This window comes from Tuber melanosporum, assembly GCF_000151645.1.
Source record: "Tuber melanosporum whole genome shotgun sequence assembly, scaffold_163, strain Mel28".
In the NCBI taxonomy this organism is placed as follows: domain Eukaryota; kingdom Fungi; phylum Ascomycota; class Pezizomycetes; order Pezizales; family Tuberaceae; genus Tuber; species Tuber melanosporum.
In genome coordinates, this window is record NW_003298823.1 from 82,043 (window position 1) to 96,969 (window position 14,927).

A 14,927-nucleotide genomic window follows, 5' to 3' on the forward strand; every position below is an offset into this window, starting at 1 on the left:
TTTTTCTACTTCATCCCCCCCCTCTTCTCCCTCCTCTCCATCCTCTTCTGCCACCTCTGCTTCCGCCCCCTTCCCCTCTTCTGCGGCTTGGACCGTAGTTTGGTCTGCGGCTCTGCCTCTAGCATGATCCGTGGCTTGGGCTCTGGCTTGGACTGCGGCCGAGTCTGTGACTTGGTCTGTAACCCGGTCCGAGGCTCGGCTCGCAGCTTGATCCATGGGCCGACCCGGTGCAGGTAGCCCACCACCACCGTCGCCCGAATCAGCAAAATATCTCTCCATAAATCCGAGCATGATGCGGTCTCTGGCGGCGGCTTGTATTTGCGCTTCCCGGAAATTTTCGTCCATCCGGTCCATCCTGTCTAACATTACTTGAAATGAGGACAAGAGTTCTAGCAAGATAGTACCCTGGACCGTTGGTGCTGGCGCTGCTTGGGCCGATTCTGGTTGTGCTCTCAATAGGCGTGAGAGATCATCGAGCCTAGTCTGACCACGTCGGGTCACCATCCCGGGTTTCTGGGCAGTAATTTTGGCTCTTATCCTGGGGGTTTCGTTAACAGCTAGGGGCGCCTGGGCTATCGTTAGTTTCCTCAACAGGACAGGAATAAACTTGGTTACTGACCCTAATTACCAGAGATAGTTGTCGCTCCCGGTCGGGGAGTCTATTAAACTCATCGATCATGGATTGAAAGGAGTCCTGACTATCCACCGCCACCGGGTTCTGGGCAGTAGATTGTGGAAGGACGTAGGTTAATGAATCTGACGTACCAAGCCAGTGGGTAACAAGGCTCGAGAGAAATTTCCAGTTCATATAGCCCATGGCGCTTGCTACGACTGCAGTGATGGGACCGGCTATGACATTATTTCCATCGCCATCGTATCTGGTTGCGGTTATCCTGGCAGTGTGAGTTGCGGCCTATGCACCATTGGGCGATATAGGGTTAGCCAAGAGCAAATTCTTTCGGGATATGATGGAGGGGCAAGACATGCCTGATCTGTGCTATCGACTGCGAGGCTTCGGCGGACAACCACACGTATTGCGGGAAATCTGTTTTCGGCTGCTGAGTAAAAAAGCGTTCCGAAGTCCTCATGGGTTCGAAGGATTGTCTCAGGCCCGGGGGTGAACCTTGCATCTCCGATATTTGCATAACCTGCGAACACTTGGTCAGCCGGGAAAGGCTCCGCGTTCAGCATGAAGGTCTCCCAATCGCGGGTAGGCTCCTGGGGTCGCTCGTATACGAAGCCTTCTGTACTGAATCGCATAACTGTCGTCCAAGTCATCGGTTGTTCGATAGCAATATACCCCTGTCTGTGGTCAACCTGTAGAGCACGCATCTGCGAATAGAATACCAAGTAATCGCTTTGGCTAGACAAAGGTGTTGATTCGACGCCATCCATCCAGTAACAGAGAATGGAGGCGGGGAAGAGCTCTCTCTGACTCTCCAGATATCTTCGGATGGCAAGATAGCTAAAATTATGCTCTGTGGGTAACGGAAACGTCCCTCCAAGTATCCCAATGGCGTTGATGGTGAGGGTTGGATCACCTCTGCTCAGGTCGGTCCTAGGGATCTCTTCAGGAATTTGCATCCACCTAGTGTCACCGGAGGGCCTTATTAAATGTCTGATCGGTTGTACGAGTTCTGTAGCAGCCTGTCCCATGGTTGGCAAAAACGGAGTGCCTGTCTGGGCGTTCATTCGAGCTACACGCTTTGGGGGTCTTGTGCGTCTGTCCCGATCGATCAGGCCCCCCTCGTCTTCTTCGGAGGATGAGTAGTTGTAGAATCTCTTCTGCTTGCGAGGTCTAACCCCATGTTCATCCTCTTGATCTATGGAAAACTGATTAAGTAATGAGTCCTCACTATCTGAGTAGGGAAAATAGCCTTGCTGTTGACTGATCGCTTGTTGGTATCTGAGCTCCTTCTCCGCCCACCTAGAACGGAAACTCTCCACTGCTGAGTCAATATTGGTCGGGTTATCCTCATTGGCTGGCTCTTCCGACTCTTCGTTCCAGACATGGGATGCTAGTGGCGCGGAGATCACAGACGCGGAAATGTTTCTCGTTAGTGCTAGGGCGACACCCTGCCTTGTTGGGACGGCGGTGCGCCATCTTTTAGCAGCTGGCTGGGCGAGAGATCTTGCTGTCCAAATCCAGAGCTGGTCATTTATCCTTATATATGACGCTTGAGGTAACCTGATGGTATCACCTCCGTACGTTTTCGAGCTAGTTTCCAGAATTTGAATGATTTTGTCAGTATTGTCGTCAGGAAGGAAAGCTGCTCGAGCAAAGCCCCGGGGGATGTTTCCGGCATCTTCTAGTCGACTCCCGACTAATACCTGAGCGGTGTCTGAAGCCATGATCAAATATTTATCGCGAAGTTCTTCCCTCTCCAGATTGCTAAGTTGGTTGTTCCGATTTAATCTCATCACTAAAGTGATCTAATTAGCTGTGAAAGAATGGGGGAACGACTGTACTTACAAGCGCTTCCATATGCCGCCGAATACTGCCGCATGACAGGGAGGGTTTGAGCCCTCGTCCAAGAGCCCTCCGAAAGGATTGAGTCGCTAATGGATGTGAACTCATGAGCGCTGGGGTTAGGATGAGTGGTGGCCTACCTCATGAGCACAACCTTATAACCCGGCGGGACGGGCACTACCGAGAAACCACACCCGTTATCTTGACCCTGACATAGACAGCCATGAGGGTAATTGCCTACTGTCAGACAGTTCATTTGAAGAAGGATTCCACCGGCGTTGTCAAGGTGCCACATTGCCCGCTCCAGATCTTGGGAGTGATTAGCATGCGATAGCACGCTGGTGACGCTGCTGAGTAGGTCGATGGTAGTGGAAGCACCGGTTTTCTGCAGACTCCGAGTCTAGAACCCACTCACTGTCAATTTTTTGGGGGGCCAAACTACTCCGAAGACTCGGACTTACCGGAAAGGAATGCCGAAGAATTGCCCGGTATTCCGTGGGGGACCAGTTTTCTACTATGTACGATCTCGCAGCCTGGCTTTCCCCGTCTGTTGGGACGGGTCCCTGAATTTGGGCGAGCCCCTCGAGGAACGAGGTTACCGTTCTCACGGAGTAAACGCCGCAATCATATCCGTTCCGTTGTTGCGGTACATTCACCACCGTATTCACCGGTAGGGTCAAGGTTGCCGCTGATCCAGCAATATTCTGGACGACGGGTGATTCAAATATAGGATTCAAGACATTGAAGAGGATGTTAGGATCGCCAATACCTACAAAGCTGTTGTGACTGAAAAAGTGCCCTTTAACCCGGTCAACTATCGAGATCCACCAGTGGGTACCGGGCTGATTTGCCTGGACATTCGACTGTATAAAGATCCAAAACCTTGCACCTAATCGGTTTTGCGCGAGGTGCGAAGAATCACCGGTGACGGTTAATAAGGCTGTAATTGAGACCGAAAATATCTCTGCCTCCGGATGGAATTGGTTATACTGAGCTGTTACAGCGTCCATTATATCACTTGTAAGCCATCCCCTGGGTTCCAAACCTCTTGGGTCTGGCAGTGTCTGTGTTCGTTGAAATCTTTCTTCCCTGTCAAAAGGATCCATTGTGTAATTTTCAAGTGTCCATTGTCCAAACCGGATCGCCCGGGAAGCTACGGCTGCGGGAAGAAAGTTGGATTCTCTTCCTAAAAGCTGAACAATTCTAGCGACCGGCGGGTCAGGAGGAGCTCCTGGTGGGATAGCTTCCGTACAAAGTGGCTCTTGAATCATCCATGGGGTTGGGCCGTAGAAGTTATGTTTGCTTGTGCTCATAATTCTGTCTTCCGGTCCTAGCACTGGCCTGCGCCTTCTCAACCAGAATATTGGAGGCTGATTGTCGATTTCCAGGTAGGCAAAATTCGGAAGTACAACGGAGGCGGGTCTAGTACTGAGAATATCAACAGAATTGACACGAAGCGACATATAAAGAGGATATTCTAGCAACTCCATGGATTTGATGAAACCCTGGCCATTTTCGTCCAGGGCTACCAAAAATTTATTGACACGCTGATTCCATTGTAATTCAGTCGCCCGCCGGTGGGAAGCGGCCTGGGGAACGGTAGCTATGTCGTTGTTAGTGGGCACAGATAGCAACAAATATGACCTGGGGAAATCACCTCCGAGTGGGGGATTATCCATTTGCCTCTGGAAACGATCCGCAGAGCCTCGCAAAAGGATTTGTGCCCCCTTGGGAGCATGTGAGAGTCGGCTGGATGTTTAAATTAGCCCGTATTCGCAACAATAGTATCCGGTATTCTGAGACTCTGGGTGAGGATCAAGCTCACCCTAAAAAGATACGCTTTTGAGAACGACGGAGGGCTGTCACCTGGACTGCACATGGGCCGCCGCCTGCAGGACCGCATTCATCATTGATATTGCTTGGAATAGACCTGAACAAGATCGCTTCGGCACCATTATCAATCTCTCGTTGGGCAAACTCAATAGCCTTAATGTGATAGGTGAGAGCGAAGAGGCTCTGCGCAAAGTCATATGGCATATCCGCTATAGCTTCCGATTCTAATTCCTGTGTGGGGTCTTTGGGATTTTCGTTTTGTTGCTAGACCGTCCTCATTAGTATCAGTGGCGCACATGGTTTATCCTACTAACCTGGTGAAGGATTTCTAAGAGTCCGCCCATAAACCCAGGCATATCCCAACCTGCGGAATCAATGGTGGTCGCTGTCCTAGGCCAAAAGCCATCAGGGTTACTGGTCTCGTGCCATAGGGCTAAGGCCCTCAAGGCATATCGCCAAGAACGGTCTATCGTATCAGGAGCAGTGGATATATTGTAGCCTTGGGTATGGGCTATCCTGCAGACAGGATCTCTAGTCGCCACTCGTAAGCATTGCTCGAGGGCACCGTGGGACGATAAGATATCCGGTATGGCGACAGCACCAGTCGGCCAAGGAGCCAGAATGTGTAACGTCGCGGTGTTGAAATTTAAGTCCCCGAACCAGTACTCATGGATTTCATTCCGGAGAATGAACAGTAGGTTAGAGCATTGAGGGAGTCTCTGGTGTATTTCAGGAGTTAAAAAGGTGGTTGGTAAATCGTCCAGTAAAATGGGGTTTGAAATGACTAGAGGAGATCGGTTTGGGTATCTCCTAGAAAGTGATTCGCAATAGAGCTTCCACAGAGAATGATACGGGCGATTAGTATCGATTCCCCAAGGAGCGTTCCCCTCAAATTGGTGTTCGTTGTCCAAATCTTGAATGACAGGTTCAGTCCAAGCTCCCAGGGCGGCCACCCGTCCAGCCACCCTTGCCGCGGTGAAGTTGTCATCGCTGAAAAGAGCGAGAAATCTATTCAACTCATCGGGGACGGGACTGACCCGAGGTGCCAAGAGCGGGGGTCTGAGTTGGCCACGGTCAATTCGCAAGACAGTGGGAATCAGTTGATTGACCATGGCTGTCAAGACTGTCAAGACGCTGGGGATTCACGGGTATCTAAGGTGTCGGCTATCGCCACAAGGGTAAATTTTGAAGGGAGGATGTTGTTTCCTTCCTTCCCTCCATTGGCCTCGGTCCTGAGCATAGACCATATCTTTAAACATCTATTGTCTATGGCTCGGGAATCAAGAGAAAGGAAATTTACCCTTATGAATTTTGGCTTTTTTTTTTGTTATTTTTCTCGTCCAGAGCAAACAAAGGATTGAAGGACCCGAAAACCCGCGTCAGGAGACAAAGGGTAAAAAGCCATTTTAATAGGAAACAATAGAGTCTCCCTCGATGGGAAAATGTGTATGAAATATGATACAGTACAGAGTACTAGTCTCCGCAATTACCGGAGCAGGGCTTTTAGAGGGAAGAATCCCAGTTTTAGACGGCTTATACTGTGTAATTGGGAAGGTTATTGGATATCAATTCTAGAACTTGTGCGAGAAAAAATAGTGCTTACGTCGACATTGCAGGGTGTCTAGAATGTGGAAAATTGTAGTTCCAAGAAAAGGTGCTTAGACATCAGAGGTATCAAGCCAAAAGTATCCAGGACAATAAGACGGACGTCCCACGGATGTGAATATAAAACAAAGCATTCGTGTCCATGAAGCTTACGACGTTGGAACTGAAGGCTGCAGGCTGGAGGGATACGGGATCTGGATGCGGTTAGAAATCAACCGATCCGACTCAGACATAGAGACAAGTTCACATATGTACTCGTACTCGTCGTACTCGAGGATCCAGCCAACGCGGGCGCACACGGGGGGACGATGATATATAATAGTCCGCGTCGCACTTAGGCACAGTAGAGGTTCTCAATTACAGCTTGAACTCTGTGCTGAGTGCGTACAGTATACTGTACAAATTCGCCTAGTCAATGAATGGATGTCTTCCTGGCAGGTATCATGCCAGTGGGTACCTCGGTTGAAATCTAAGGTAATTTTTAGCTTGTGTATCGTATCTTTGAATGGGAGAAGCTTGCACCATGTCCGCTAGAACAAAGAAATGCACTTGAATAACGCGGATTCAGTTCCACTCCCTCGCGACAGGGGGCAGACATGGGTTAGCTCTGAATTTGAGGTTGGTACTTGTGGTGGCAGAAAGACCAGAAACTTGGGGATGGTGTTTATGCTGTCGTGTGAAGCGCGATGGAACGCCTGGCCACACGCGTACTATCTGGAACTGGTGTCAAACATGATATAATAATATTATGATACTACGAACAGAACCTGCCGTACTGTACGAGTACGAGCTTGGCAACAAAAGAAACGGATCCCCCCATTTTACACCAAAAATGGCCGATTTTAAGCAATCACAACTCCACGAAAAACAATATAGAACTAACAAAATTAAAGCCATGATGTAGGCAATTACCTAGACTTTCTGGGTAGATTTTATCAGAACTTTGCCACTCCACATGAATGGCTGAGAGCTTAGAGCGCAGATTAGATGTGGTTGCAATGGACTAGTACTTTTTGATCACTATCATTCCTTCTAGTAGTACTCCATGGGCATTAACTAACAGAACTTGTCACTTATAAATGATAGTATCTAGATGGCTCCAAAGGTTCTGGAAAATTTTGAATTTTTTTTGCAAGTGATAAAGCTGAGATTTTGTGAAGTGAAAATGCACATTTTTGGTGTAAAATGGGGGGGGGGGTCCGTTTCTTTTGTCGCCAAGCTCGTACAGTACTCGTGCCAAGGTTTTGGCTACGCACCACTGTTGGAATATTGTCCCTGAGTTTCGATTTCATACCTACTATTGGTTTCCTATATGATCTTCACAAACTTTCAGTTATACCTTACTTGATGTCTGAAACTGTTATCACCCTGTTGTCTCCATACTGTTTCCTCTCTATCTCCTTGCAGTGTAAATTTCTCTCTTGTTTCTTTTCTGTTTCCTTGTTGTTTCAAAGGGACAAGACTTTAGTCCCCTTACCGGAGATGAAAATTTTCATCCACATAGGCACTGGACAAGATGTAGATCATCTTGGGATAAAAGGGCCTTGCTATCTACTTAGAAATGACATGCAAATTTTGACCTTTCAATCGAGCGCCTAAGAAAATCTCCTGCTGGTTTTTATCCATCGTTCCTCTGTCTATACTTTTCTCTCCTCACGTTACCGAACGATTTATTTTACTTCAACCACAACCCGGAGCCCTCGCTGTCTCGCAACCGGGGGTACTCGACTCGAGTACGACACCGTATCATATATGATACCGTAACTCGTACAAGTACTATTTTAAAGGATTAGAACTAACTACCCTATGCACCATGGATCCAATATTTGCACACAACCCAGTCTGTGGCCAGTGAGTGGTGTTACACACTTTCCCCCAACCGCTGATGGAGCTTTGGGAGCTCGGAATGTAAATCTGTACAAGTAGTTCAGTGCGAATTGAGCCACAGGGGGTTAACTTATCGAAGCAATCACGAAAATGGAAAATTGAGGTAGACAAGAAAATGAAGTTCAAGAGCTCAGGGATAATCTGAGGGTGCTGCGTTGAGGTGACTTGAGATAGCAATGATTTTTTATGCAGAAATGATATGCCAGCTCGGCCCTGGCTGTACAGTACAGTATTACCTACTATTAAGTTAAGGGGGAACACACTGGTCTGTGGGCAGGGGGTAGTGGCCCTGGAGGTCAACTGATTCCCACCCGTTTCGCAGGGCGAAAAAAATCCTCTCTATACTCGCTCAGATCCTCAAAATTTGGCCTCTTCCGCTTTCGATGAACTCTTGCGGGAATCTGATCGCTTGCCGGTAGTGTCCCCCCCTCGTCATTGACAGCATCTAGCCGAGAAGCTGTCTCAACACCTCTAAGAGACAGTACCTCCCGGCTCAGAGGCTCCGAATTCTCCTTCTGTGGGGGTTTACCAATTTTTTTGCGAGTCAATTTACCCTGCATTCTTCTAATCTTCTTTTGTGGCGACTGTGATTCAGCATCCGCTAGCTTCTGAATTTTGGCGATTGGAGAGAGCTTTACCATCGAACTGGAAGGTGGGGCTTGTGCCATCGCTGGAGTTGCTTTTTCCGTGGCCCGGACCAATCCTTCAAGTCCCTTTGGCTGCTGGTTCTTACAAGACTTTCCTATCTCACCGGGAGCCCCCGAATCCTGCGGCCACCGAAGTTTGCTAACCGGCCCACTAGTGGGCTTCCTGGGCTTGGCTTTCAACTTCTTTTGTGGCGTCGGTGAGTCCTGGTTCTCCGGGTCCTCGGCATCGGCCGTTGGCGGGTACTTTCTCTTCGAACTGGATGGTGGGGTTGGTGTATGGATTGATGGAACTTTTGTAGTTTCATGGGACGATTGCGCAAGTTCCTTTCGCTCAGCTTTGCTGTTATCAGGAGTAGGGGTAGACAGCTGGCTGGAGGAAGTAACGCCGGGGGGCTTTGAGAACATAGTCAAAGGGACCTTAAGATAGGCTAAAACAGATTCCACAATCCTATGGGATAGTTGCGGGGGTGGCTCTCGCTCGGCCATATCTTTACTAGGGGTAGTACTATACAGCTGATCCGGGGAAGTAACTTGACCCGACCTGGACGGTTTGGCACCTACCTCTGGCCCGTTTGACAGCTCCAAATCGCTGTGCCGAATTCTAGTAGGGGATGCCGAACCTGGGAACAGAACTCGGCGTGCTTTCCCTCCTGAGATCGCCGAGCCCGTCTTCAGTGTCGCCATCAAGTCGTCCCTCTGTTCCTCAAGGTACCTCTGACCCCAGTTATCCGCTCGATCAGGGTAGACCCTCAGGGGGCGTAACACCCCCGAGATCCCAGAGGTGTCAAGCTCCGAGTGAGATTTAAATTCCAGCGCGGGCCCCCGGGGGGTTTTCCCGTTGGCTTGCGCTACTGTTAATGCTTTGTTGAATTTTCTCTCCAAGGAGAGCATACGTCTGACACGAAGAAGGGGGGAGGGCAAGTTGTGTTTAGGCTTCCTATTGCCTCCTGGATCCGCGAGCTTTCTTTTCCGAGGGCTTCTTCGCTTTAGACTAAGGGGCCTTTTCGTCGGGACGAAGTTTGGTAATGGGAGGGGTGGTATGGGTAGTGTGAACTCGTTCTCGGGGGAGTGGAGCGCTCTAGGGAGTGTGCCGGTGTCGGGTTTGCGACAGGAAGTGGGTGGATAGCGTGATACCGCGGCGGAAACAAGTGGAGAAAAAGAAGAGGCATTACTCCTAGGCGTTGTTGAAGTCATGGCAGTAGTATTTCCCTTGATCTGCGGTTCGCAGAGTGTCTCGAAGTACTCCTTGATAGTGGACTCCTTGTAACCCAAACGGAGGAACTTTGCACTAAAAGAGTTTAAATTTTGATCCAGACCAGCTCCAGTTAAATTGGTCGTTTTCTCAGGAGGCTCATCTTCCTTCTTTGGTTCCTTTGCCTTAACTTTTTTCTTTTCCTTATCCTCCGCAGAAAGGGGTGGAGAGGGATAAGCAGTGGAAGACGAAGGGGCCTCAGAAGGGGCAGCAGGGAAAGCGTCAGGACCACATCCACGAATAGTAGCCTGCTCAAGCGTAATAAACTCCCCGCATAAAGCGTACTGCACCGCGTGCCTTAGAGAAATTGTGGATTCGCTCATCTTTGCTTTTGAAACCATATCTAAGTCATTCCCAGCTCGAATGAGCGCAGATACCAGCTGTGGGCCTGAAAACCCTTGGAGCCCCGAGAACTTTTTGTTAAACCGGGAATAGGTGAATCTGATGAGGCGGCGCACGAGCCTACGGCTGTAGAGGATATATTCTCTCTCGCGCGCGCCTAGAGAGGCGGATTCGGTAGCCTTAGCAGTAGCAGTGGCAGTATCAGATAACTCCTTTGTGGATGTAGTACTGAGGTTATCAGTGGTGAGCCGGTCGGAATTCTCGAGGTAATCCCATTTCGTATGAAGGGGGTCTAAAGTCTCGAAAGTGGTGCGGGGAGTGTCTGGTCTATACTCAACGTGCATATCGTTTTGGGATGTAGTGGACGAAGAAGAGGTAATTATTCGTTGTTTTTTTGACAAACGTGGTGGGTAGTAGGTAGGTAGGGGAATAGAGAAAAGGAAGGGTGATTCTGATGGTTGCTCCTTCTGGAAATTTTAGCTGTTAAAGAATTGGAGATAAGGGAAGAAAGATGCAATGGGTAGAATAAACCAAAGACGTTAAGAAAAATAGCAAACGTTGTGAGGAGAGACGGCAAGTGAGAAGGAAAGAGTTGGCCCGCAGCATTGAGACTGGGTCTGATTTTACGTCTTCACGACTTTACCGTACCCTGTAACCTACAGTATCGCTGCCCCAAAGCTGGGTTAACTCTGTATTGAAGGTCTGCTAAATCACCCCCCAATGCCTCCTTGAGGATTGGCGATTTGGGAGTCTTCTTTCCCCTCTCGTTGGCTTGGTTGTCCTTACTTCTAATCCGAATCTTTTTTACAATGATAGGTATCACCTGTTCGATAGGTTAATTGGTTGGAAATGGTATCGTAGATAGTGCCAAAGTAAGCAACTATGATAACACAAATAGGATAGCCTCTTCAATTCTTACTACTGACCCCCCCTCTAGCCCCAGAAGAACAAACCGTGCACTAGACAAGTAACATGCTAGCCTAAGTTCGAAAAAAAACAAAAAACACTAAAAAGGAGCCTCTCTAAGAAAGCTGTATATGGAGCTTCTATCCCGTAAGATTAACCTTCCAGAACAAAAATTTGTTCAAAGAATGCATAGTAGCAGCGAAAGAGGCATTGCATCCATAAAAGGAAACACCCTAGATGGGGTGCGCTATGTGCCAGATCGAGTTGGATCTGCTTGAGCCCAAGCAGCGCGCACCTTAAATAAACTGTATGGGCAGGGTTGGGCATGATAGGGATAGGAAATACAATAATTCTTTTTTTTTACTCAATTTGCTTGAGGAACCGGTATGAGTTCTTGGAGGAGGATTGATTGCAAGTTTACTTAATGGAAGTGGTAGTAGTTTACTATTTCGGTGGGTGGGCATGGTGATATTCATTCTTTTACGAATGAAACAATCTTCTCCAACGGTATTTGGTTATGAATCGAGTGCTGCCGTGTTATTGTTTTTGAATCCTTAGGAACACCATAGAACATGGTGGGTATTTTGAATCATGAGTGATCAATCGATGCCAAGACCAGGACAAAGGAGCTTACCATTGTTTTGGCGTTGAAAGAGGGTGATGTGTGGGTGTGCAGAACCATGCTCCGTTGTGCAAAAGAATTTTGGCGAATTTACCATGCTGGCGTGCTTGTATTGATGGATTACTGAAAGAAATGGGGAATCATTAGAGATGCGTTCTCGGAGGGTTCAGCTCAATAGACCTCGGAATGGGTACGGCAGGAGCTGGATTCATACGGTAGTAAACCCCGGAATCAAGGGCCTGCTATACTAGGCAAGTTGTCTGGCCTCTCTGAACGAATCTCAGATATGATATTTCTAATCGCGTGTAAGTGCCTAGGAATTTGATTTAGCACAACTTACTCCCAAAACCTAAGGGGCCGTTTGGCTTTATCATACATACTAAGATGGTCACAAACCATGGTTTGCAAGAAAGGTCAGAAACTGACCAATCAGAGATCTTAAAAGTATGAATTACATAAGCATGCTTGGCCTATGATTGGTCAGTTTTAGACCATTGTAGCAAACCCCTATACGGAAGGACGACCATTTTTATATGGGAAACGGTGGCAAAACGGAACGGAACCATCGCACGAAAAATTATCGCAAGGTGCAGTACAGTACTTGCACGGATCTTAGGTAACCATACACTTTGCTTCTCGATGTGGTCAATAAAAAGAAAAAACATTCTAATCTAGTTTCTTATAATATTATGATATCTTGCTCATTCGTTTCCTTACCGGAGCACACATGTAGGGAATTTGTGATACTCAACTTGACTAGTTGAGTGCCGTAGAATCCCAGAAATAAGCTGCGCGCTTATACATAGGGTGAGTCGAGAAGCAACGGGCTATGATAATATCATTTACCTAAGGGATCGCAACCCGTGTGATCCCCATTTCGAGTCATTGCGGCCTACTGGTATTACAGGGTGTGGCTTGTTCATTAAATTCTGCTCGCACAGCCCAGGAGAAGCAGCTGTGGAGGCCTTAGTCATCTGCTAGCCAACCAAAGATTATATAAGACTTTTTTCGGGTATGATACAATGGTTCTATTCCGTTTCGCAGCCGTTTCTGTTGTAAAAATGATGGTCAAACGGAATGATCACTGTATGGTGCAACTGAACAGAACCGTTGCATCCAAACTGAGCCTAAATATATTGAGTATGATATCTTTTGGGTGATTGACCCCTGATCAATTTCTATGGCTGGGTTCGCGACTTCAACTTGGTGGTAGGCTCAGGATTAGGGGCTGAGGGCTGGGCTCGGAGTTGTGGCAACTATGATTTTTACTCATCTGACATGCTGTGACCCTGGTGGGTTAGGGTTAGAAAATAGTTACTCGTATGAATCATAAGAGCAGAACTTGGTTTAAATTGACGTCAATGATATCGACTACAGTTATTGTTCTGCTAGATCTAAACTCCACGAGGAGAGGTGTATACCTCGCATATCTGCGTGTATACTGTTCGGCACTCAGGGAGCCAAGCACAAGTCCCCAGAACAGCCCACAAGAACCTCGGCACGAACCTTCTTTATCGCCCCATAACTCTCTCTACAGGAAGGGAGACGTGTCAGCACCAGTGATTTCGAATTCCCATATAACCCCCTCTACACATCCCAAATTCTCCCACTCCTCCCCCCGCCATGGAAGCCTACCTCGAACTTCTTTGCTGCGGTCTCACGATCCCCACCAATCCCCCCCGTGAACGTTACCACTGGTGGATAAGCCCTAAAACAACCATGTCTCCATCTTCATCACCGCGTTCCAACACCCCCCCAAACCCCCTCCCGCTCGATGTCTCTGAATTAGAACTGGAGATTTCACTCCTGAAGAAGTTGGAGAAATTCTTGAAATCGAAGAAGGAGGAACATGATATTGCGGCGGAAGTGTGCGCGCGAGCATTTGATAACGCTAAGGTGTTAAGCCAACTGGTAGGGGATGATATGGAGCGGTGTCGGAGATTGATTTTGAGGAATCGCGAGAGGATTTCGGAAATTAGAAGAAGAGGTTTGGAGGAGGATGGAAGGCCGGGGGCGGTAGTATAACCTGACGTAGGTTTTCCGGACCCGGAGGCTTGCGAGAATGTTTCCTTTCGGAGCATGAAGCTGAAGCGTGTGATATTTAGTGATCCAGTAGTTTTCAAGTATGAGATCATGTATTAGTATTTCTAGTTACGGGATTCGCTCCTTGATATTATGTTTTCAATTTTCCATTCCTTCTCGTTTCTATATTGACATAGCAAGCTTGAATACTTCACGCTTAATATAATGCACGAGAATTCCGTGCCAATTCTTATTCCCTATCCGTCATCCTACACCAGACCATACCCGAATGCGCTACCTCAACCCTATCACGGACAAATTTCAATCATGGGTTCAGCCAACAGTATCCCCTTAATTAGACCTCCACCTTCCGCCATCTCCACCGTCTCACAACATTCCACCACGAACGTAGACATAACTCACACGAACCCATCCATTTCCCTCCCTTTGGATCTACTGACGTACCTTCAATCAATAACCACCTCGCCAACCTACTACATTCGCTCCCTCAAAAATTTCAACTCCCTCTCCTCGACCCTAGCCTTCTATATCCGCCTCCTCCCTCCTGACGCCTCTGTGGCCGAAAGGGCAAAAGCGGAGACAGAAGGACCTGACGAGCACTGGATGGAACAGGCGACCATCTGGTCTTCTGAGATTCTGCATATACTGCGTGAGATGCAGAAATGTCTTGCCGCACTGCGGGAGATCAAGCCAGAAGATCTAAAGGGGAATTATCATTCGCTAGAGGAGTGGGAGGAGGAGGTTACGGGTGCCGCTAAGGATCTAGAAGGTGTCGTTGCTAGGTTCAGGACCGAAGTGAAGGGCAAGGGCAAGGTTACTAGAGGTGGGATGCCGGTAATGAAAGTGCTCGGGGAGGTTAAGGGGATCAGGATGTTGAACCTGAAGTGAGTATTTGCTGCTGACATAATCGTTTATTTTGAGTGATTTGGTTATGATTTTCCGGAGGTCTCTTGGGCCGGGAAATCTAGTTTGATTATTATAGTATTCAGCATATCATAGTATTTAGTTGTGTGTAGGAGTAATTAGGGTGCTTCAACTTCGTATTCAGGCCCCTATCGGTTGCTTAATTTGTCCTGATTCCAGGATATAATATTCTAGTATTTTTATCATAAGTTGGGCCTTTCAAACAATTTTTTATAGTTTAACGTTCACGAAATAGGGTAACGTATTCCACCCAAAAAGTGATGGTCACTGGGAACACGATCAAGGAAGTAAAAATATTAAAAACTCCTAATTTCTAGGCCGCAATATCCATCTTGTAGACCCATCCCCCTCAATGTCAATTTTTCCACCTGAATTCTCAACTGGTGACCCGGAGTA

General features: G+C 47.9%; 1 protein-coding gene; it reads left to right on the forward strand.

Annotated features, from left to right (window-relative positions):
• Window positions 1–260: 260 nt before the first annotated feature.
• GSTUM_00003226001 (uncharacterized protein) lies at window positions 261–1,323 on the forward strand (the record flags this gene model as incomplete). XM_002836862.2 has 1 exon in its annotated part: window positions 261–1,323. Exon 1 carries the CDS (start codon window positions 1,087–1,089, stop codon window positions 1,321–1,323), a length of 237 nt encoding a protein of 78 aa, XP_002836908.1. The 5' UTR covers window positions 261–1,086.
• Between the last annotated feature and the right edge of the window lie 13,604 nt (window positions 1,324–14,927).